At 38.5% G+C, this 22883-nt stretch overlaps 1 protein-coding gene across 1 annotated transcript in view; it reads right to left on the reverse strand.

Annotated features, from left to right (window-relative positions):
* LOC113467437 overlaps positions 1-22883 on the reverse strand; it is a 46981-nt gene that overhangs the window by 13892 nt on the left and 10206 nt on the right. Inside the window, exons 2-8 of the mRNA XM_026823621.1 lie at positions 11994-12164; positions 11576-11916; positions 10983-11045; positions 4872-4958; positions 3673-3694; positions 3406-3545; positions 2158-2423 (exon numbers count right to left, since the gene is read on the reverse strand). Of these exons, the coding sequence (XP_026679422.1) occupies positions 2158-2423; positions 3406-3545; positions 3673-3694; positions 4872-4958; positions 10983-11045; positions 11576-11916; positions 11994-12164 (1090 nt within the window). The remainder of the gene's footprint in view (positions 1-2157; positions 2424-3405; positions 3546-3672; positions 3695-4871; positions 4959-10982; positions 11046-11575; positions 11917-11993; positions 12165-22883) is intronic.

Raw genomic sequence — 22883 nt, forward strand, 5'->3', positions numbered from 1 at the left:
AAGAAGGAAAAAGAGGAGTACCTAGCGGAGAGAAAAGGAGGATGAGAAGAAGAAGAAGAAAAAGAAAATCGAAAGAGAAGAGTTTTACTCGAAAAAATTGACTATAAAGGTATCATCACATCACGTCACGTGAAGTCAAAAGGAGTCCGAAAGATGTAGTTCAAAGTTTTCCCATAATATTGTGAAAATATTTAGGACTAGGCAGAGGTATCTACTCCCAAGTCTTGAATCTTAACGTCAAGGAACCTCCTCGAACCCGCGACCACCAGCTTGAAATTCGACGTAATAACCTAAAAGAAAATCGAAAGAGAAGAGTTTTACTCGAAAAAATTGACTATAAAGGTATCATCACATCACGTCACGTGAAGTCATGAGGAGTCCGAAAGATGTAGTTCAAAGTTTTCCCATCATATTGTAGGTAATTTCGTTCAGGACAGCCACACTACTATCACTTGACGTGACGTGGTGATAGTGTGTTTCTACCTTAAGACTCATTGAGATCGTCAGAGATGACTTACCATTGATGGCGTTAGAGTTGATGTTAATCCGGTCACCCTCCAGAGTGAAGTTGTTGGAGGACGGACCCGCGATTCGCAAGTACGCCGGGGCCAATGCTTGTGCCATGCTTCTGGAAATCGGGCTGCGAAAGAAACGAAAACAATATTTTAATTACCTATTATCATTTGAGATTCATTCATTGTGGCGACACAAGTTGTTGGAGGACGGACCCGCGATTCGCAAGTACGCCGGGGCCAATGCTTGTGCCATGCTTCTGGAAATCGGGCTGCAAAAGAAACAAAAACAATATTTTAATTTTCATTTGGGATTCATTCATTGTGGCGACATAAAATATTTAGGACTAGGCAGAGGTATCTACTCCCAAGTCTTGAATCTTAACGTCAAGGAACCTCCTCGAACCCGCGACCACCAGCTTAAAATTCGACGTAATAACCACTGCCATATAGACAAAAGGACCATTGGGTCCCTCCAGTAGGGCTGGCCAGAGGTAGGTCTTGAAGCCAAGGAACCTCCTCGAACCTGCGACCACCAGGTTAAAATTCGACGTGATAACCACTGCCTGGATTAGAGGAAAATTTGTTGGACCGATTACTTTTCTTATTTTTCGCTGACGCATGACAGCAGGAGAAAGTTGTTTTTACAATAGACGCTTGCTGAATTGAACAACCTGACTCGACCTTGCTCAAAATATAAACAAGTTCACTCTTCAGTCAGCAACTAATACAGAACGTATCTACTATCTAACGGCAGCCACTTACTATCAGGTAGACCTTACAGGTACACCTGATCAGGTCTAGTGTGTGTGCTCATCAGGTATTCGGACCTTTTCAGCTGTACCTGTCAGGTCTACCTGATAGTTTGTATGCTCATCAGGTATCAGGTAGACCTGACAAGCGAACCTGATCAGGTGTATTAGGTCCACCTGAGTGAGTGATGGCTTACTTTCTGGTGTTCTCGTGTTGACCCAGCACCTAAATGGGAAGTATTATGTCTCTTCTCGCCCATCTTATGAGAGGTATACTACGGGATGGGCGGATGGGCATGCCTCACAACTGCTTGTCTCTTGTAAACACCACTGGTAACCAGTAAAATTCCAGTCCAATTGGACAAAATACCTCGAGCATCTAGCCATTTAGTAGTTTTCTAGTCCATTTGTACAAAATGCACAGCTACAAATCCACGAAATCCTGGCTACCTGGATCGGACTGTTACTGTATGCCAGTAATGTTTCCCTGAGGCCAGTAACTACACTTTGATTTCGCCTTGTATAATCCAAATCTTGGAAATCACTTAGTTTAATCCCCAGACTGTGTAAAACACTCGGTCAACTCCGGAGTTTGGGTGAACCATTGGTTTTCAAACTCGCGAGTCAACAGAGGATGTTAGAAACCGGCCCTTAGTTTAATCCCCAGACTGTGGTGCATATAACCCAGGTGTTGATGAGCACCAATTAAAAATAATAGAACATAGATAGATAGACTTACCCAGTCTGTTCGTCATAAGTGAGCACAAATATATGGGCTGCCTCGTCCCTCAAACTAGAGCTCTTGACCGTCACATTGGAGGGTTCATTGGGATCCAAATTGGCGATGAGCACCACTTAAAAATAATAGAACATAGATAGATAGATAGACTTACCCAGTCTGTTCGTCATAAGTGAGCACAAATATATGGGCTTCCTCGTCCCTCAAACTAGAGCTCTTGACCGTCACATTGGAGGGTTCATTGGGATCCAAATTGGCACCGAATATTGTGACAGAGCCCGCCTCATAGTTATTCGGATTGTCGGTGGAAGTCGGTTTGGTGCAATGGACGAACGTTTTGAGTTGGGGCGACGTTGATTGTTTCAAGGAGAGCACTATGTTGCCCACTAGAGCTTTGTGGAGAGCTGCCATCCAGAAATCCTGCGAACCAAGAGATAGAATAGAATATACCTTGTTTATCCTGCTCGAATGAGACTCTAAACTCCCTTTACCCCAGCAGTCTAAACAAGGTCTCGTTTATTTTAGCAAAGCATCAGCAAAGCAAAGAAGAGATGAAGTTGATAGAGTAGGCTCATTGTGGCCAATCAGTGAAGACCTTGCAAAACAACCAAAGAGTAGATTCAGCAGTCTAAACAAGGTCTCGTTTATTTTAGCAAAGCATCAGCAAAGCAAAGAAGAGATGAAGTTGATAGAGTAGGCTCATTGTGGCGAATCAGTGAAGACCTTGCAAAACAACCAAAGAGTAGATTTAGAGACCGTTCATTCCACCCAAGTTTCGGCCCTCAATGTCTAGAATAAGCGTTTATGAAGAACCCCTCCCCCCCTAAAACCATACTTAATCTTCTAAGAAATCCCGGGTGATTCGGGAGAATAATGGAAAACTATCGAATACTCTCAAGAATTTGGATAAGATACTTGTTTGGATGATCAATTTAGAGACCGTTCATTCCACCCAAGTTTCGGCCCTCAATGTCTAGAATAAGCGTTTATGAAGAACCCCTCCCCCCCTAAAACCATACATAATCTTCTAAGAAGTCCCGGGTGATTCGGCAGAATAATGGAAAACTATCGAATACTCTCAAGAATTTGGATAAGATACTTGTTTGGATGATCAGTGTTCATTGAGCTTGAGTTAAATAAAACCTTCGATCATGGTTTTCCTAGATGGAGCATTCCGCACCTGCGCATTATAATTTTTGAAGCCAAGCCAAAGAGATAAAAGTGGAGTCAGAGATACGGAAACTCCTTGGAAAGTGGAGTCACTCACGTGGAGTCAGTGTGCTCAGCACTGACTCCAAAGAGGAATTTGTTTACGATCTGTCGGCTTCAGCAAATGAGCTCAATGCGATCTCTTCTTTATTCTTCCTTTAAGGATAAGACACTATTGAAGCTAGATACTTACGGACGTTGTGTGTTCAGGGAGGAAGGGCTGAGGTCGGAGCAGGAACATCTCAGCCCCGGACTGAGCAGCCACTCCAAGTTCTACGAGAGAGTTGAGCGTGGGTTCGAATCCCGATAACTTTTCTTCCAGTTCTGATTCACCTGTGGGAAGAAAATGAAGGTAAAGAATTACCCACACAAAGTTCATATTGCCAGCCTAGTTAGCTTTGTTGGTAGCGCCACTCCAAGTTCTACGAGAGAGTTGAGCGTGGGTTCGAATCCCGATAACTTTTCTTCCAGTTCTGATTCACCTGTGGGAAGAAAATTAAGGTAAAGAATTACCCACGTTCATATTGCCAGCCTAGTTAGCTTTGTTGGTAGTGCGTCTGCCTTGTAAGCGCTAGGCCGCGGATTTCCGCCCGGGGCGGATTTTATCCTGAAGGGATAATGTTCGTTCTCGGAACGGCTGGCTTTCTCCTACCCTGTCTTGCTTCTCTCTTCGATTTCGGGACGATAAGACCTTAGCAGTTACAGTTCCCTGTGTCAAACCTCATGAAAAAAGTTCATATTATTTGTGTTTTTACTCGGCAGCTTGAATTTAATTTGTTTGTCTTTCTCTTTATTCCAATATGATTATTAATTGAACGATTTGTCTAATGAGCTCAAAATCAAGTCAATAAATAGCTCGTTGAACGTAACAAACAAACGGTTTGTCTAATTTTGTTGAAATTCTGGCAAATATTTTCAACACATTCATTCAATAATTTCCCATTCAATATCACTGTCATAAACCCTTCAAAAATAATTTTGTCAAAAGAGTCTGAGTGAGGTCTACAGTTCACAGAACTACTAGTTACCCCTGAATCAATCCCTAAAAAGCGATGTCTACGCCGATTTCATAATAATTAGTTGCGCTGTGCCGATTTATTGAAAGAAAAGTAGGTAGATACCCACTCAAATATTGTACTGATTGATTTATTTCAGGGAAAGTTAGGTACCTAGCTGAATTGTGAATAATAATAAACATGTAGTTGAAATGCTTAGGTACCCGGTACCCAGTCTTGTTAGCCTGGAGGGTAGCGCGTCTGCCTTGTAAGCGCTAGGCCTTGGGTTGGATTCCCGGAGCCAATTTTATCCTAAACTGATGAGGTTCATCTCGGAATTCTCGGAACGGCTGGCTTTCTCTATCCAGTCCTCCTCTCTTCGGTTTCAGGACTTACTGTCAAGAGTTTCGGTTTACCTTGCCCTTGGGATCAATTTAATTTGAAGAAACCATTTACTGATGAAGATTTGTAATGAAAGAACACTGAGGGATGTGACTTATCCTGGAGATTCTCAAAATGTTCAACAAGAATCGGAACCCCTTGCCCTCGACAAAATCCTGGATACAGCCCTGTCATCAGGTGATCTGAAATCTTGAGTAGGTACATATTATGTACATACATATCAATAACATACCTGATTCACCAAAGCCCAAGCTAATCTTACTGAGTCCCTGATGTACTGTTGAAGTCCTGAGCAGGACTTCAGGCACGGATAGTCATACAGGGTGGCCCACAGTTGAGAACTCACTTCCTGTAATACATAAATACAGTGTAGTCAATTAATAAAACATATTAAAAAAATCATCGAAATAGCCATCTAAATGAAAATGAAAGGTTTTTGAGCGAACTATATCAACGGAGGACTTCTCGCCCGAAATCAAAGAGAGGGAGGACAGACATGATGGAAAGCTAGTCGTTCCGAAAACAAACTTTATCTGTTTCGGAAGAAATTCGCCCCGGAAAGAAATCAAAACAGCGACCTACAAGACAGGTATTTTCCAAGCTTGTTCCAAATATATACTTGAATAAGTGTCTGTTTAAGGGGCGTTCTCACACGACAAAAGTAAGTACAAGAAAATGAACGGTTGAATCTTTGGTTCAAAAATACGTCCGTCCCGCCGTACCTTTTCTTCTGCAGAAGGAATAAAAAGCAAGCGAGCATTGCGGAATCGTTCGAGGACCAGCCAGCTTATTTCCTTATGATTTTTGATGATACTTGAATCAAAAAGAGTCATTTGAAAATAGATCTTCAAAGAATTCATATTTTACCTCAATACATAACGACCACATCGATGCCAGAGTGGTTGAGAAATGTGTTCAGCTCCCTCCAAGACCGGACTAGAAACAGAATGATTATGATAATGATACCTAACAGTTGTTTTATGCTGCTTAAATACTACTGAGAGGAAAGCCCCCCTATACATTACATTGAAATGCGAGTCTTTTTCTGACAAAATTTCTGTGTGTGGAGTCCAGTATGTAGGACTATTGCAACCCAAGTCTTCGTGCTGCAGTGCTGGTGCTGCTGTGATAAAATGCTGAAGATTGACGTGACAGGTTTCCATCAGCAATCAGCAAGTTCCTCACCTCCAACCATGACTGCATTCCAGTCTCCTATCTCTCATTAAATTCCTCTCTACACTGGAGGTACAGGGTTCTTTCAAAGTGTTGTTTAGGAAAATACCTTTTCAACTTTATGATGAAACCCCCACTAACATTTTTAAATATCTGGGTATTAATTAAAATATTCCTACCAAGGTGCATGAAAAATTACCCACTGTTGTTGTTTTTATTATTATTTATTTTATAACTAACAATCACTTACGTTAATAAATACAAATAACAAGCTGGGTCCGTCCCTCCCGGAATTTTTTAGCCCGTAGTTTATTCGATCGTGGTTAAAGAATACCTATGTACCTACCTAATTTGTTTAATATTCAGTTTATTATTATTCTTGACTTGATTTTTTAATTTTACTTTCATGTAATGATTTAAAATCAAGACTAGAGCCCGTTCTCCCTTTATTCCCAATATAGTGTGCAAGTCACCCATCCATTTATTGGCCTTCCTCGGCGTAGCTTAACATAGGTAACGCTAAAACCGGCTCTGTGTTAAGTTACCACATCATTTTCCACTTGCCAAGAACATCTCAGAATGGCCTATCTCAGCCCTGTTCATAACCACGGCCTGAAGATCGTCTGTTTCCAAAAGGAAAATACACCTACACATGCTAGGATAAACCTGTGAATGTGAAACTATACCTAGGCCACCATACTTGTTCTGCGTTTATTTGAAACCTTCAAAACTTGATGTGATGCTTCTCTTTACTCATTATAATGTGATAAACGTTTCTGAGAGTACAATGTCTGAACGGTAGCCGAAAATGACGAAGATAAGGCGAGAGGAAAATGAAGAAAAACGGAACAAAGGAAAGTCTGCGACATTGATGGAACGGATGTGGCAACAGACGGTATGTCAGCTTCTTCAATCCTTAGGTGTCATTTCGAATATTCCATTGAACAGTCAACCAAGTCGGCAAAACTATGGGGTTTTGGGGGAAGGGGTAGAAACTTCCAACACCTGAAACTCTTAATAGAAGTTGAAATTTTAAATTTAGGGGATAATTCTTCGTTCTAACTTCCCAACTACAAAAAAAAAAAAAAAAAAAAAAAAAAAAAAAAAAAAAAAAAAAAAAAAAAAAAAATCCTGACTACAATATCTCGTGAACTATGGACACTAACATACACAGCAAATAGGGTATGAAAGACTTTAACGTAATGACTCCCCTAACCTGGCTTTCCCACCAGTACAACGGAAAAAATTGGAAGGAATGAAGTAATATTTTAAATTCCAACAGCTTGTTAACACACCTAACATGCTACCTGAAAATCCAAAGTTCCAAAATCTGGAAAAGGACTTGAACCATGTGGAAGGTCTTGTAAATATAACTTAGAATGTCTTAGATGATTTTCGGTTGGTGTTTCCTTTCCGTAACACTAAAACTAATAACGGTGTGGAATCTGTCAAGGATATATTTCTGTATAAAACTGATAGGTAGTTAGTTGAGAGCGATGTGCCCATCGGTTCGATGGAAAACTTGAACTAAAACTGTTCAAACCCTTCTGGGATCTACAAATGTCAAGAGCTTTTCCTCTGGTATATTGGACAGAACCACCAGTTAAAACACTTACCTCACAAAGGTCACACACAAAAAGGACTAAAGATTTTTTTTCAATTACCCAAGAGAGAAAAGTTAAAGGCTGAAAACTGCCAAGTGGGTGAGGGTTGGGGTTCAGAAAAGCGACGTTTTTTTTTTATGGAATATCATCTAGTTAGCATCAATCAAACGACAGCTTCAGCTTTGGATGTCTTTCTGCTTTCCCTTCATTATCAGCATTTTTTTAATCTTAGCTGTAACTGATTTTTTTTTCTCAAGTTGACTTGTTTGTTGTATCCTCATTGTTGATATCCGCAACAGAGTTCTGCATTTCTGGGGTGCTGTCAATGTCAAGTCATTGGGTTTTGGTTTCTAGGGTGCTATTCCTCCATATTACTCATATTAGGCACAAAAGAATTTAGATGCTCATTTTGAAAACTGCAGAGCATGAAGAGAATAAGAAGAGATAGAATATGACTTCGGCCTTTATTCAGCAAAGCCCGACAAAGGTTTTTTGACCAGCCTTTTCTGTGTTATTTTTGACGTCATAATTTTTTACTGAAGAAGAAACGTTTCTTGGATGTTATAAGATCTGTGTCAGCCCAATGGAGGGCTGCCAAATCTGCAAATTAGATCCTTTTATGATTTCAAAGGGCCGTTTCAGTAGTACATATTTGACTTCATGAGATCAGAACTGGATGGAAACTTGTGACGTTCCACAACTAGGTATGAACATTTTTAAATAAAGTTTATTTTTATTTTTTTTTTTTTCCTTGCTATGCTCTTTTTTTCATCTCTCACTCCTCGTTTTAGATTTTCCTCCGTTTTAACGATACAATTTAATGAATTCTACCAACTACCCAAGTTTAACTTTCAGCTTGGTTTTTTTCTCCAGCTTATTTTTTACTTATTTATTTAAGATTTCCTTATCAATTTTTCCCCTCCCCCTTTTTATTATTTATCGGAAGAATTTTCAATATTAAATTAAAGAAAAGCTAGCATTCTCCCTACCTAGTCTGTGTTTTCTACAATAATGTTATTCATACTTTACCTAGGTACTTAGATAAATTAATATCTGATTTTCTTTTTGCATTCTGCGAGCTCGGTTCTGTAGGTAGGTATATCCAATGAACGAAGTAGACACCATGTATCTTTTGGTTGTGAGTATCATTTCAATGAATTCAATGTAATGTCAGCTAATTTTCGCACTCCTTATGGCCAATCAGTTGAATTTTGTGTAATCAGTTTTTTAGGTATACCCGTAAACATCAGACCTTCTTATTTAGGAGCTCGCACAAATTGGGTGTAGGTACCCGCACTTCTGATGGTGTAATCAGTTTTTTAGGTATACCCGTAAACATCAGACCTTCTTATTTAGGAGCTCGCACAAATTGGGTGTAGGTATCCGCACTTGTAAATTGGGAGTTTTGGCGTCTCCACTAATTTCAACATTTTTAGCTCGTTTTTCCCTTCCATCTCTACAATGTGTAGTTAAATACCGAAAATTCAGCCCGTTTTCCTTCTAGCATCATCCCTGATTCTTCACCAACTTGACAAAGACTTGTCTCTCACGTGTTCCTCTGCTGAGCTCAAGATTACAACTTCAAATAGAGATTTCCTCCGACATGTTTGCATCCAAAACGCAAGGAAAAGTTCATATTTCTTCATTTAACTTTTTAAGCTGGAGCTAATAAGATAGAGGAAGACAACAGGAAGAGATTTCGAATTTTTTCGGAGGAGGGTAAGCTGGAGCTAATAAGATATAGGAAGACAACAGGAAGAGATTTCGAATTTTTTCGGAGGAGGGGAGAGTTATAATAAAGAAGGGAAAGAGGAGTTGCATTCTAATGAAGACAAATGATTTTGGCTTCGGTGAACGACAGTGATTAGCAACTACCCCATACATGATTGGCAATCCAGAGGGAAATTGGTGTAATATTAGGATTCCCTGTTGAATCTTGACACTATGGAATTGTAAATAAGGCTTGTTTTTCTTGGCATAGACGGGAAATCCGTACAGCAAGGAAATTCTTATAAATATTCATATGTATAGGACCTTCTAACATGGTTATGTTTCTAGTACGGTACGGTTTAGAATTTTAGATAAGAAATTGAATTGGAAAGTAAGATAATTTTACTACGTAGTACGTACCTATACACTTTTATTCAAATTATAAAATTTCTATAGTTTTTAGCACAAATTTTAAAACAAAAGTTTTCCAAGTGTTGAACTGTCTCGTTCTTTAATCCTATTACTTATTTTATATTCATATTGTAAACTAATGCCAGCAGACAGCTCCTGGACCCATGTCCTCGGAATAAAATCCTTTAAAAGTAAAGTTTTGTTCTTTTGCATACATTACATCATATTATCACAGATAAGCTGTGAAATATTGGAAAGTTCTTGGGAAAATATAGGATACCTAAACAATTCGGCGCCGACGCAAAATCGTAGTCTGTTCATGTTCTAAAAAGTAAACTACCAAGCAAGTCGATTTCCTGAAATTTTCAATGGGTCTCTAATAGCATTTTGAACAACTGGTTTCAAGTATAATCGTAGTCTGTTCATGTTCTAAAAAGTAAACTACCAAGCAAGTCGATTTCCTGAAATTTTCAATGGGTCTCTAATAGCATTTTGAACTGCTGGTTTCAAGTACCTATGTACCACAAAGAAATCCAACATGGCCACTGCTTTCCAGGTTTTTAACATCTTTGTTCGACCATGTTGACAAACAAATAGATCCTGTAAATACCAGAGCACCTTTCAACCATTCATATCGAAAAAATGTCCATTATTTTTCCATCAAACAGGAGTTCACATCTATTATTCACCAGCACACTTTTCTCTTTGTTTTCCACGACAACACCTTTGATTCTCGTGAATTTCTACTTTTATTTCCTCTCCTCAGGATGTCCACTTTGTCCGTCCAATGTCCTCTTTATCCGTGTTTTGTCCGTTTCCGAGAAGCTGGGCATTGAAATGTTGTTACTCTCATTAGTCCACAGTATAGGTGCTAGAGTTTTGGTAGGTGCTTCTATTTTACTGGTGCAGGTTGGGTCACTGGTTACATGATAGGCAGGTGTGATGGACATCCCTTAGCACACGCTCCAAATCTTTTGTCTTCGTACGTTACAATGTCATGGAATACAATGATCTAACGCTACATTGGTGATTTCAAACGACTTTCCCATTTGGCGCACCATGGATAAGCAATATAAGCATAATAGTTGGATAGGCTTTTGAGTTAGATAGACTTTAACAACTTGGTTCTTATCGTCCCGAAATCAAAGAGAGGAGGACAGGGTAGGAGAAAATTCAGCCTTTCTGGAGAACGAAACTTATTTTTTTTGGAATAAAGTTCACCCCGCGAAGAAAATGCGTTCACTAGATCGTGAGATACAGCTCTCGGAACATGAGAGTCTCAAGCACGCCGATATCATACGTAAGTGCTACAATGCTACATAAGATGACAGAATTATTTTAATACCAGCTGAATGGAATCAAATAAAATTAGGTGAATTTGTCTTTGTGAAACCGAGTGAAGTTTAGACCACACCCATAGATATAGCTTCCAACACATACTGTTGGTACCTACGTAGTACCTACCTACTGAAGACGTAGACGTGTGGTGCATTCTGAGGGGTCAGACCAAACGCCTTAGCTCCGGCCTTGATCATTTGCTGGTGAAAATTGGAATTAAATAAATTATGAGCTCCTTAAAAAAGTAAAAGGAAAGAAAAGTATTAGCAAAGAATGGCAAGGTGGTAAGAGTGTGAGAAGTGTAAAAGTAAAAAGTGCTGAGTGTAGAGGTATGATAATTATGATTCAAAGTAGACTTGGAAACAAGAATAAATATTCATGCCTTACAGGGTGGTCAGAACTGATATCCTACACTTGGGTTTGATTTCCATAACCAAGAAATAATGTTAGAGACTTACAAGGTACCTACTTATGTACATATATCAATCTTACGACCACATCATCTCAAAATCAGAAAGCAGATCCTTTGAACGAAATTAAATTAGGTAGAAATTGAACTCAATACCGGCATTTTAATTGCCTAGATTTATTAGGGCACAATGGTAAGGTTCCTTAAAAATATATAATGTTGTTCAGGAAACAAATATCTACCTATAGGTACCTACCTAAGTGTGTTAACATATTATGTACCTAATGGGTAGACTTAGTTATCGGTAGGTGGAAAAGTGACAGACACATTCATATTTTTCAGTTGAATATTCTCGATTGTTTCATGTGTAGAAACTCCATCATAATTGTCTTGCAGAATAGATGATGTATTGTTTTCTTCGAGATTATCATTCTCAGATTCCTTAATATTTTCCAAGTTTAAGTTATCATAGGGACTATTGCGGTTTTCTGTTTCACCGAGAAGAACATCATAATTAATGTCTTCTTCAGAAGGTGGCTTTTCAGTTTTGATTTCTCCAATATTGCGAGTGTTTTCTTCTTCCGTATCATATTCTAGTGCATTCATATTTTTCAGTTGAATATTCTCGATTGTTTCATGTGTAGAAACTCCATCATAATTGTCTTGCAGAATAGATGATGTATTGTTCAATATGTCTTCTTCATTGTCAATCTCGTGTGATGATTCCCAACGTACTTACCGTATCCCAGCTGATAATCCACTTGCAATCCCGTCTTCTCAAGGGCCGCTACAATCTCCATCGCGTTACTAGAGTCCCAAACGTTGTGAGACCGTTGCAGTATGTTCAGACAAACGACCACATCGATGCCAGAGTGGTTGAGAAATGTGTTCAGCTCCCTCCAAGACCGGACTAGAAACAGAATGATTATGATAATGATAACAGTTGTTGTTTTTATGCTGCTTAAATACTGCTGAGAGGAAAGTCCCCCTATACATTACATTGAAATGCGGGTCTTTTTCTGACAAAATTTCTGTGTGCGGAGTCCAGTATGTAGGACTATTGCACCCCAAGTGCCTCTATAGGTAGAAGCACACTACGTCACGTGAACTCATGAGGAGTCAGAAAGACGTGGTTCAAAGTTTTCCGATAAGATAGGGGGCACGGTTGGTCTAGTGGTAACGCGCTTGCTTGCCATGCAGAAGGTCCCGGGTGCTTTGTTGTTACAGTCATTTTCTAGAACTATGAATAACCGAAAGTGATTTTCATTTGGGGGCAAGGGAAATACAGGAATTTGTTAGATATAATTTATCAATCCTAGGTATACATCCTTATAAACATAGGGGGCACGGTTGGTCTAGTGTTAACGCGCTTGCTTGCCATGCAGAAGGTCCCGGGTTCGAATCCCACCATCAACAAAAATTTGTAACCATTTTTCGATTGCAAATATTTCAACGGGTTACTTTCTGGTGTTCTCGTATTGACCCAGCACCTTAATGGAAAGTATTGTGTCTCTTCTCGCCCATCTGAGAGGCATACTATTGAAAAGGATTTCATTCCATGATGATGTTTGAAAGTTTGAACTGAAAGGTGACTCTCCATCCTAGTTATAAATTAACTTGTTAAGTACATTGTTCCACGATTTGGAGACATGGGTCTTGTTTATTATTCGTTAGCTTTGTTGTGGCATACTACGGGATGGGCATGCTACGACACAGACCACATGCGTCTAATGTAGCAGTTGTTCCATTGCTACAAAATAAAAACGGCGGTGGAACACTCTTTTTTTTTAAAGGAAGACGAAAATGGGTAGAGGAGTAGAAGAAAGAGTATGTTGGAGAGAAGGAAGAGAAGAAAGAAAGAGATAAGGAGGAGAAGGAAGGAAAGGAGAAGAAGGAGGAAAGAGAAGGAGAGGGGAGTGAGACTCTAATCAGTTCTTGCGATATTAATTAACATTTGAAATTTTTTTCAAGGAAAACTTCAAAGCTAAATGAGAAAATCGTGCTAAGTTCTGAAATAGCGAAGGAGAGAGAAAGAGAGAGAGAGAGAGATAGAGAGAGAGAGAGAGAGAGAAAGAAAGAGAGAGAGAAAGAGAGAGAGAGGGAAGCATTTATTTTGCTTTGGGGACTGTGTGAGTAATTATCTATTAGAAAATTAGAAAGAGATAGACAAAGAGTGAGTGAGAGCGAAATAGGGAGGAAAGGCAGGAGAGAGACTAGAGAGGGAGAGAAAGAGAATATTATGAAAGGAAAAGAGCTTTATGAACAAAGAAGGAGAATGTGGGTAGATAAATGTGAAGGGAAAAAGGAGGGAGAGAAAGAGAGAAAAAAGAGGGAGGGTAGAAGAGAGAGAGAGAGAGAGAGTAATATGAAAAGTGCTGATGAAATTTCGACACAAACGTGGAATTTCAATGTAAACTCTCTGAATTTCTTTCTCATGTTTATGTATCTCCCTCCCTCTCTCTCTCTCCTCGTTCCCTCTCTCACTCTTTCCTTCCATCTCTTTACTTCTCAGTACTTACCCTCCTTTTCCCCTACACCATCTCTTTCTCTCTCTGCTCTCTCTGCTCTCTCTCTCTCTTTCTACCTTCCTTTCTTCAAGAAGTTGAGCTGTCTGTAGCTGTTATAGAGAATAATTTGTATGAATGCCTGGAATCTGTTTTATGTATGCAATGTGCAACACATGGCGCATACATTAGTCTTGAAGCTGCTACAATCTGCTACTTGTATTTGATCGATATTGAAACACGTCTTCCCCGTAAACTTCTACGAGTATCTCTCTCTCTCTCTCTCTCTCTCTCTCTCTCTCTCTCTCTGTTTCTACCAAAATCCTTTGATCTTACCTACTTCATACGGGTTCCAGTCGATGTTGATAGTAGTGTGCACTCACCTTGGGAATTATTCTAACCTTCTCTATTGGTCGAGGGCAAGACTACATTTGGAGGTTTTTTTACCTAGATTTTATTTGACCCATTAAAAAAGATGATTTCACCGCCTTTTTTTGTCGTATGTTGTACCAAAACAACTGCTACGTTAGACTCTTGTGTTCTGTGTCGTAGTATGTCCATTTCGTAGTGAACACAAAGCTCAAATAAGTCCCACGAGAGATAAAAAAAAAATATTGTACCTACCTTCCTCAGTACTTTTATTATGATGAAATAGGTATTACGATTTAAAAATAGAATGACACATACATGTACCAGTTATAAACTCATACAACAGGTGCAACATGCTATCGCCGCTGCGCTGGTTCTGAGTGCACGTGTTTGCAAAACCATTCCCAACGTACTACAGACACCGAAGCGAATACAATAGTCCGTCCCTTATACCTTTTTATTACTATTGTAATAATAAAGGAAGGACGGACTAAAAAGTAAATTTATTTTAGATTTGTTTTGAGATAAATTAGTTTAATTTGTTCACGGTACCTGTGGCCTGTCCTTGGAAACAAATTTACAGCTAGTTTTGAACGACTTTGCATTTCGATTCGAAAATACTTTGTCGTCACTGCACCTCGTTTCGAAAATTTGGTGACGTCATGATGACCGTTAAGATTTTTACATCTCCACTAATGTCAATTTGGCAAGAAAGAGTGAATTTAACATCTCCACTAATATGGATGTGCACTTTTTCTCCTCACAGTCTCTCTTTTTTTCCAATCTATAGTTCTTTTTTTTTTGTTTTACATCAGTGGAATAAAAATCGATTTCTTTTGTAGGTTTTGTATGGTCCGTTTCTGCTGCTGAAAATTCACAATTCCACCTGTCAGAGGGAGTGAACAGGTCGCGACCGTGTAATTTGCATACCTAATGAATAATAAATGGAGAGAGAGAGAGAGAGAGAGGCAGGCAGGAGGTCGAGGGAAAAAGAAGGAGGGAAGGAAGAGAGAGAAAAGTAAAGACAGAAAAGATATTGAAGGACGAGACAAGAAAGAGAATTGGAATGGGTGAAAGATAAATAAAGATAGAGAGAAAGCGAGAGAGAGAGAGAGAGAGAAAGGGAGGAAAGAAGAAAGAGGGGAAAACAGCGAAGAAAAATGCAATATCAGTCGCGCTTACTTGGGTGATGTTTCAAAGTCATAGAGCAGGAAAAATGAGGACCAACGGAATTTTTCTTTTTCTTCTACGACTTAAAAAATTACCGGTAAATCGTGAACTTTGACATCACGGCATACGCTCCCGTAGGCGATGACGTCACATCAAATGTCCGAGCAAAGCTCCCTTGCAGGCAACGCATTAATGTGTTTGTGCGCATATGTTTCTGCGCAGTTCTTTCTGCTCCTCCGCTAGCGCGCTTGCATAGTGGCGCTACCTAACGGACGAAAAAAATAACTTTGTAAAGTCTGACGTCAAACATATTTGAACTCTTTCATTAGATCGGAAAATAAAAATTGAATTTTCGATCTTTTACAGTTATTTTTTCGGATTTTTGACCTCAGATTTGGATTTTTCCCAACTTTTTACAAAGGAATCCACAATTTAATTATAATTTTCACCCATTTGCAACTGCTCCATTGGGTAGCATTGGAAGTTGGAAGGTGTGGTTTTGAATGTATTTACCAAAGGTTGGTTTAAATTAAACTCAAAAGTAAAATTTTGATAAATTGTCTGTCCCAATTAGTGGAATACAGTCTCAGATATGATGTATTGGTTGAAGAAATTGGATTAGTAATTTTATTACGAATTAGAGATTAGAGGGTTTTGCGGTTCGAATCTTAGGAGTGACACGAAAAATTCAATACGTGATTCGAAGAGCCATCTAAAAGATTGAAAAATCGTGTTGACCCAGCACCTAAATGGGAAGTATTGTGTCTCTTCTCGCCCATCTGATGAGAGGCATGCTACGACACAGGCCACATGCGTTTAATGTAGCAGTTGTTCCATTGCTACGAAATAAAAACGGCGGTGGAACACTCATCTTAGAAAAAAAAAGAAGAGGAAAATGGATATTTTAGAGAGGAGTAGAAGGAAGAGAAGAAAGAAAGAGATAAGGAGGAGAAGGAAGAAAAGGAGGAGAAAGTGGAAAGAGAAAAAGGAAAGAGAAGGAGAGGGGAGTGAGACTCTAATCAGTTCTTGCGATATTAATTAACATTTGAAATTTTTTTCAAGGGAAACTTCAAAGCTAAATGAGAAGATCGTTCTAAGTTCTGAAATAGCGAGAGAGAAGGAGAGAGAAAGAAAGAGAGAGAGAGAGAGAGAGAGGAGGGGAGGGAAGCATTTATTTTGCTTTCGGGAATGTGTGAGTAATTATCTATTAGAAAATTAGAAAGAGATAGACAAAGAGTGAGTGAGAGCGAAATATAAAGGGAGGGAAGGCAGGAGAGAGACTAGAGAGGGAGAGAAAGAGAATATTATGAAAGGAAAAGAGCTTTTTGAACAAAGAAAGAGAATGTGGGTAGATAAATGTGAAGGGAAAAAGGAGGGAGAGAAAGAGAGAAAAAAGAGGGAGGGTAAGAGAGAGAGAGAGAGGGAGAGAGAAGAGTAATATGAAAAGTGCTGATGAAATTTCGACACAAACGTGGAATTTCAATGTAAACTCTCTGAATTTCTTTCTCATGTTTATGTATCTCCCTCCCTCTCTCTCTCTCCTCGTTCCCTCTCTCACTCTTTCCTTCCATCTCTTTACTTCTCAGTACTTACCCTCCTTTTCCCCTACACCATCTCTTTCTCTCTCTGCTCTCTCTGCTCTCTCTCTCTCTTTCTACCTTCCTTTCTTCAAGAAGTTGAGCTGTCTGTAGCTGTTATAGAGAATAATTTGTATGAATGCCTGGAATCTGTTTTATGTATGCAATGTGCAACACATGGCGCATACATTAGTCTTGAAGCTGCTACAATCTGCTACTTGTATTTGATCGATATTGAAACACGTCTTCCCCGTAAACTTCTACGAGTATCTCTCTCTCTCTCTCTCTCTCTCTCTCTCTCTCTCTCTCTGTTTCTACCAAAATCCTTTGATCTTACCTACTTCATACGGGTTCCAGTCGATGTTGATAGTAGTGTGCACTCACCTTGGGAATTATTCTAACCTTCTCTATTGGTCGAGGGCAAGACTACATTTGGAGGTTTTTTTACCTAGATTTTATTTGACCCATTAAAAAAGATGATTTCACCGCCTTTTTTTGTCGTATGTTGTACCAAAACAACTGCTACGTTAGACTCTTGTGTTCTGTGTCGTAGTATGTCCATTTCGTAGTGAACACAAAGCTCAAATAAGTCCCACGAGAGATAAAAAAAAAATATTGTACCTACCTTCCTCAGTACTTTTATTATGATGAAATAGGTATTACGATTTAAAAATAGAATGACACATACATGTACCTATTTATACGTAGATACTGTAGGTAGTGCATATTTATTTTAAGTAGGAAAAGGCTAGGAAGTAGGAAAAAGACGTGCATTCAGAATAAAATTTATTTAGTTAGGTGCCTATTTATAGAATTTTAGTCTGTCAAAGGACATATTGTGCAGAGATTCCAAGTAAGATATCTGTCAGGACGCCTACCTCTGTAGCAAGCATGCATTGTATAAAACAGTGGAGGATGCTCAATTTACCTAATTTAGAATTTTTCCTTTTGAAAATTCAGGATTTTCCTTCCTGGCAGAAAAGGTTAAGAAAAATTTTGTGATTGACGTCCAAATGGGTAATAATAATAATAATAATAATAATAATAATAATAATAATAATAATAATAATAATAATAATAATAAAATGCCTGAAACTTATCGAGCGTAATGCCCCTAAAAAAGGAAAAAATCATGGCAGTTGTTGAATAAAGCAACTTTGTAAAAATAAAAAATAAAATTTTTCTGGGGTGATAAATACTAGATCCAATTTTTTTTAAAAAAAAAAAAAAAAAAATCATAATTCTGAAAAAAGACCTTGTTTGGGTGAATAATAAATTTGATTGGGCAATAAGGAATAAAGGATAATTAATTTGCTCTTCGCCACTGACAACCCTGGAGCTTACTGGAAGCCTATTTCATTTTGTCAAGAGCTTTGTTGACAACATCCCCCCCCCCTATAGCCATTGTCATCATGTGAGTGTACAGGGTGTTCCTAAAAGTAGGCAACAAAATAATTAAATTGGCTAGGGGACCTTAGGTTGACCTTGGTTCTGGTTGGGGGACCCGAAACAGGGAGCAGACCAGTGTCTTGCTGTGGGACTATAAATAGAGATCAGAGCAGCCAAACCCTAAACAGCCTGGCTGGAAGTTACAAAGGGTTTATCATGCTTCATGCTTCAAAGTGGTTGGGGGACCCGAAACAGGGAGCAGACCAGTGTCTTGCTGTGGGACTATAAATAGAGATCAGAGCAGCCAAACCCTAAACAGCCTAGCTGGAAGTTACAAAGGGTTTATCATGATTCATGCTTCAAAAGAAAAGCACAGGCCCTCATGATGGTTGACTGCGGTTCGGGACGGGGAAAGTAATCTTTTGCCCTCAGAATTTAATTTCTCTACATTTCGAATAACCCGAATTTAAAATATTAAAAAAGAAAGTTAAAAAAAAGGTAGGTATCCCATTACTATACTGCTGTTTTAGAAGGACTACCTAGTTGATGGTAGACTTATAAAGTCTGTTGGTCCACCCAGTAGGTATACATCAAGTCGTTCTTGAGAAGCATCAGCATTTTTTAATTTCTCCTTTTTTTCCGCCTCGTCTGGGGATTTTCCAACGTGCTGAGAGTACCTACTACTTCTCCTTCTATAATTCTGTCTTCTGCTGCTTCTTCTGCTATAACTCTGTCTTCTGCTGCTTCTAAACCTGCTTCCATATAATTTCTGCTTATAGGAGTATTTCTGCTTACGGGAATATTTCTGCTTATTTTAGGAGAGTTTCTACAACTTCTTCTTCTATAATTATTTCGTCTGCTGCTTCTTCTGTCTTTTGCTGCTTCTACTTATAAACCTGCTTTCCATTTTACTTCTGCTTACACGGGTATTTCTGCTTATTGGGGGATTTCTGCTTCAAAATTATTTCTGCTTACAGGAATATGTCTGTTTATTCCCATTCTGGTCCATGTGAAGAGCTTGTACCCGAATGGAGGGTAATATTTTCGTCACTAAAAACATGACTTAGTAGTAGTACAGTGGTGTTAAACTGTTGTCAAATAAACAGTGACTGCCTTGTAAGCGCCGTTGTTTGGATCCAAAAAACTGAACACGATGAAAATACAAAATACTGTGACCATAACATTTTAGGAAAAGACTGCCTAATATTTATTTTATGTACCTATACAAGCCCATTAGACTCCTTTTTGCTTTCCTTCTATTATTACATTCAGACTTATGTGGCGTATGGTACAGGTGGGCCAATAAATGGTACGTTTTTTAGGTGGGCGAATAAATGGTACACTTACCCTATTTCCTATATATGTAGAAGATCTGATATAGGTAGGTACTGCTTATGTATAGTAGCCTTATCCACATTTTAACACCTATCTTTTTACAGTGACCTTTTAACTTCCATTTCTCTTTTATCCTATATTCTACTTTTTCTTTAGGTATTCTATACCCAATAGGAAGGAAAGTAATGAAATCGGCTAAAACTTTCGATGGTCAGTTTTTAGTGACAAAACACATAATAATAATAATAATAATAATAATAATAATAATAATAATAATTAAAAAAAAAATGGAATTGGAGCTCACAGTTCACACTCTATCCTTTGATTTTAGAACTCTTCAGTCCCAGACAAAAAAAGCCTTTTCAGTTCCAGAGTTTCAAAGGCCAGCAGGTTTCTACGAAAAAGGAAAAAAAAATCAAAGGTAATTGGCTCCATTAGAACTTTTTTCAAGAGACTTTAAGAGGGAGATGGAAAGAAAAAAAGAAATAGAGAGGAAGATGGGTAAAAGGGAGATGTAAGGAAATACAAGGAAAAAGTAGAATTCTGATGTAAGTAGGTAGATAGATACTTACAAAGGAAGAGTATATTAGAAATAAGGAGACACGAAAAGGAAAAAAAATCAAAGGTAATTGGCTCCATTAGAACTTTTTTCAAGAGACTTTAAGAGGGAGATGGAAAGAAAAAAAGAAATAGATAGGAAGATGGCTAAAAGGGAGATGTAAGGAAATACAAGGAAAAAGTAGAATTCTGATGTAAGTAGGTAGATACTTACAAAGGAAGAGTATATTAGAAATAAGTAGGCACGGTCTCATTCTCTCTCTCTCTCTCTCACTCTCTCTCGGTGTGTTTTTTTGTTTCCTTCTCATTTCCTTTTCTCTATTTGATTAAGTACTCGTGTTATAATGCTCTTTCAGTCTCTCTCTCTCTCTTTCGCTCTTTCAGTCTCTCTCTATCTCTCTCTTCCCCCGCTTCTTTTGGTCTGTTAAAAGTAAACATTGGTATTATCTCCAAGGATAAACATTAAGCCCTTTCTTACTTCATTCCTATGCATTGGTATTATCTCCAAGGATAAACATTAAGCCCTTTCTTACTTCATTCCTATGGTCCAGAGAGAGAGAGAGAGAGAGAGAGAGAGAAATAACTAAAAAAAAAGGCAAGAGATGAGAGGAAGAAAAATTTGGAGAGAACTTTTCAAAAATTGTAAATGGACGTAAATAAAGAAGACGAAAGTTTCGTGGAAATTTTCGACAATCATTAGTGTAGTGTAGGCAAGTGCATATTTGGGCACTTCTTGACGATAAAGCACGCAAAAAAAACCTTTCTTTGTAAAATACCTACAAACTGCCTATTTTTCTCCTCTTCCCTTTCTTTTTCTCTCTCTCTAGTTGTGTTGTATCCATCCCCAATTATTTTGTCTATTTCCATTTTCTGTCCCTCTCAATAAAGTTTGTTTTTTCCCACCTGGATTCCTTTTTCCCTAATTTGAACGCCTCTCCCTGTCTCCCACTCTATTTTTTCTTCTCTCTCCCTCCTTCTGTATTGCAATTTTTCTAGTTTCCACCCCTAGTTTCGTCTTTCCCATTCCCTTCCTTTCTCCCTCTAAAATTTTCACCTCTTCCTTTTGCCTCTTCTTTCTCGCGTCTCCTACTCTTTCCCTTTTCTCTCTCTCTCTAGTTGTGTTGTATCCATCCCCAATTATTTTGTCTATTTCCATTTTCTGTCCCTCTCAATAAAGTTTGTTTTTTCCCTCCTGGATTCCTTTTCCCCTAATTTTAACTCCTCTCCCTGTCTCCCACTCTATTTTTTTCTTCTTTCTCCCCACTTCTATATTGCCATTTTTCTAGTTTCCACCCCTAGTTTCGTCTTTCCCGTTCCCTTTCTTTCTCCCTCTAAAATTTTTACCTCTCCTTTTTCTCCCTTTTCCCTCTCGTCTCCTACTCTTTCCCTTTTCTTCCTCTAGGTGTAATATTTTTCCCTCCCATCTCGTGTTTTAGCGAGAAACACACGTCTTTCCCATTCCCTTCCTTTCTCCCTCTAAAATTTTCACCTCTTCCTTTTGCCTCTTCTTTCTCGCGTCTCCTACTCTTTCCCTTTCCTCCCCCTAGGTGTAATATTTTTCCCTCCCATCTCGTGTTTTAGCTAGAAACACATGGAGGGAGAAAATCAATGGTCATAAATCCCAGGAAGCACACTCCAGTCAGAGCAGTTTAGTTTCTGTTCTCTCCCTTTCTCCCTTTTTAGTCCGTCCTTCCTTTATTATTACGATAGTAATAAAAAAAGGTATAAGGGACGGGCTATTGTATTCGCTTCGGTGTCGTCTGTCGGTCGGTCTGTCTGTCCCCATAGAAGGATTTATCCAAACCTGGTCGACCTATAGGTATATCAAATTAAAGGTCTTTTTACCAGGAACACGAAAATGGTTCTCTCTCTCTCTCTCTCTCTCTCTCTCTCTCTCTCTATCTTTCTTATTTTCATTATTATTATTTTTTTTTTAATTTTCCTTTCTATTTTTGCCTTTTCCCTACTAAATTGCTAATAATGGGTGCCAGTCTGCGAGTCAATTTTAAAATACATAAAATGCTGCTAGTTCCTACCGAAGTAATAAGCTTTCAGTAAAAAATTCCGAGAATTTCAGTATGAATTTTCCGGGAACTTTGTTTTCATAGAGCTTGTTAATTACTTACTTATTTTGTCCCATGCAATCTCTTTTTCTCCCGTGGGTAAAAAATATTCCTCTCTCTTTGTCTTTTTTCTGCCTGCCTCTCTCTCTCTTGCTCTTTGTCTTTTATCTCCCTTACTCGGTCCTTTTTTTTCAGTCAGATTAGGAAAGGCCTGATTTTAAATTTACATCCCTATTTTTATTTTTATTATCTTTTGTTTGATTGTAAACTAAATTCTGTACAAAAAATGCATAAAAAAAACTTATCCTTGTTTTTTTTTATGTATTATTATTTTCTATTTATTAATTTTATTCTATGCTACAAACTCAAAGACTCAAACCAATAAATAATTGCCCCTGCAACATCCCGTGTTCGTCCCTGGCGTATGCAAAACGCCACCCAAACCGCCCTTACCCAGCTCGTTTAGCAGTGTATAAAATGTAGAGCAACCTGCAAAGCCCTTGTGTAGAGCAATTGAAATTCAAGACGTTGCAAACGCTGAGGGTACGATAATATGAGAGTGGTGGGAAATTTCAAATCGAGGGAAGGGAAATTTTGAAGAGGTAAGAGGAACATTTTGAAGAGGTAAGGCAAGGAAGGAATAAGGGAGGGAATGTTTGAGAGA

The sequence above is a fragment of the Diaphorina citri genome, unplaced genomic scaffold (assembly GCF_000475195.1).
Source record: "Diaphorina citri unplaced genomic scaffold, Diaci psyllid genome assembly version 1.1 scaffold475, whole genome shotgun sequence".
Taxonomy (NCBI): Eukaryota; Metazoa; Arthropoda; class Insecta; order Hemiptera; family Psyllidae; genus Diaphorina; species Diaphorina citri.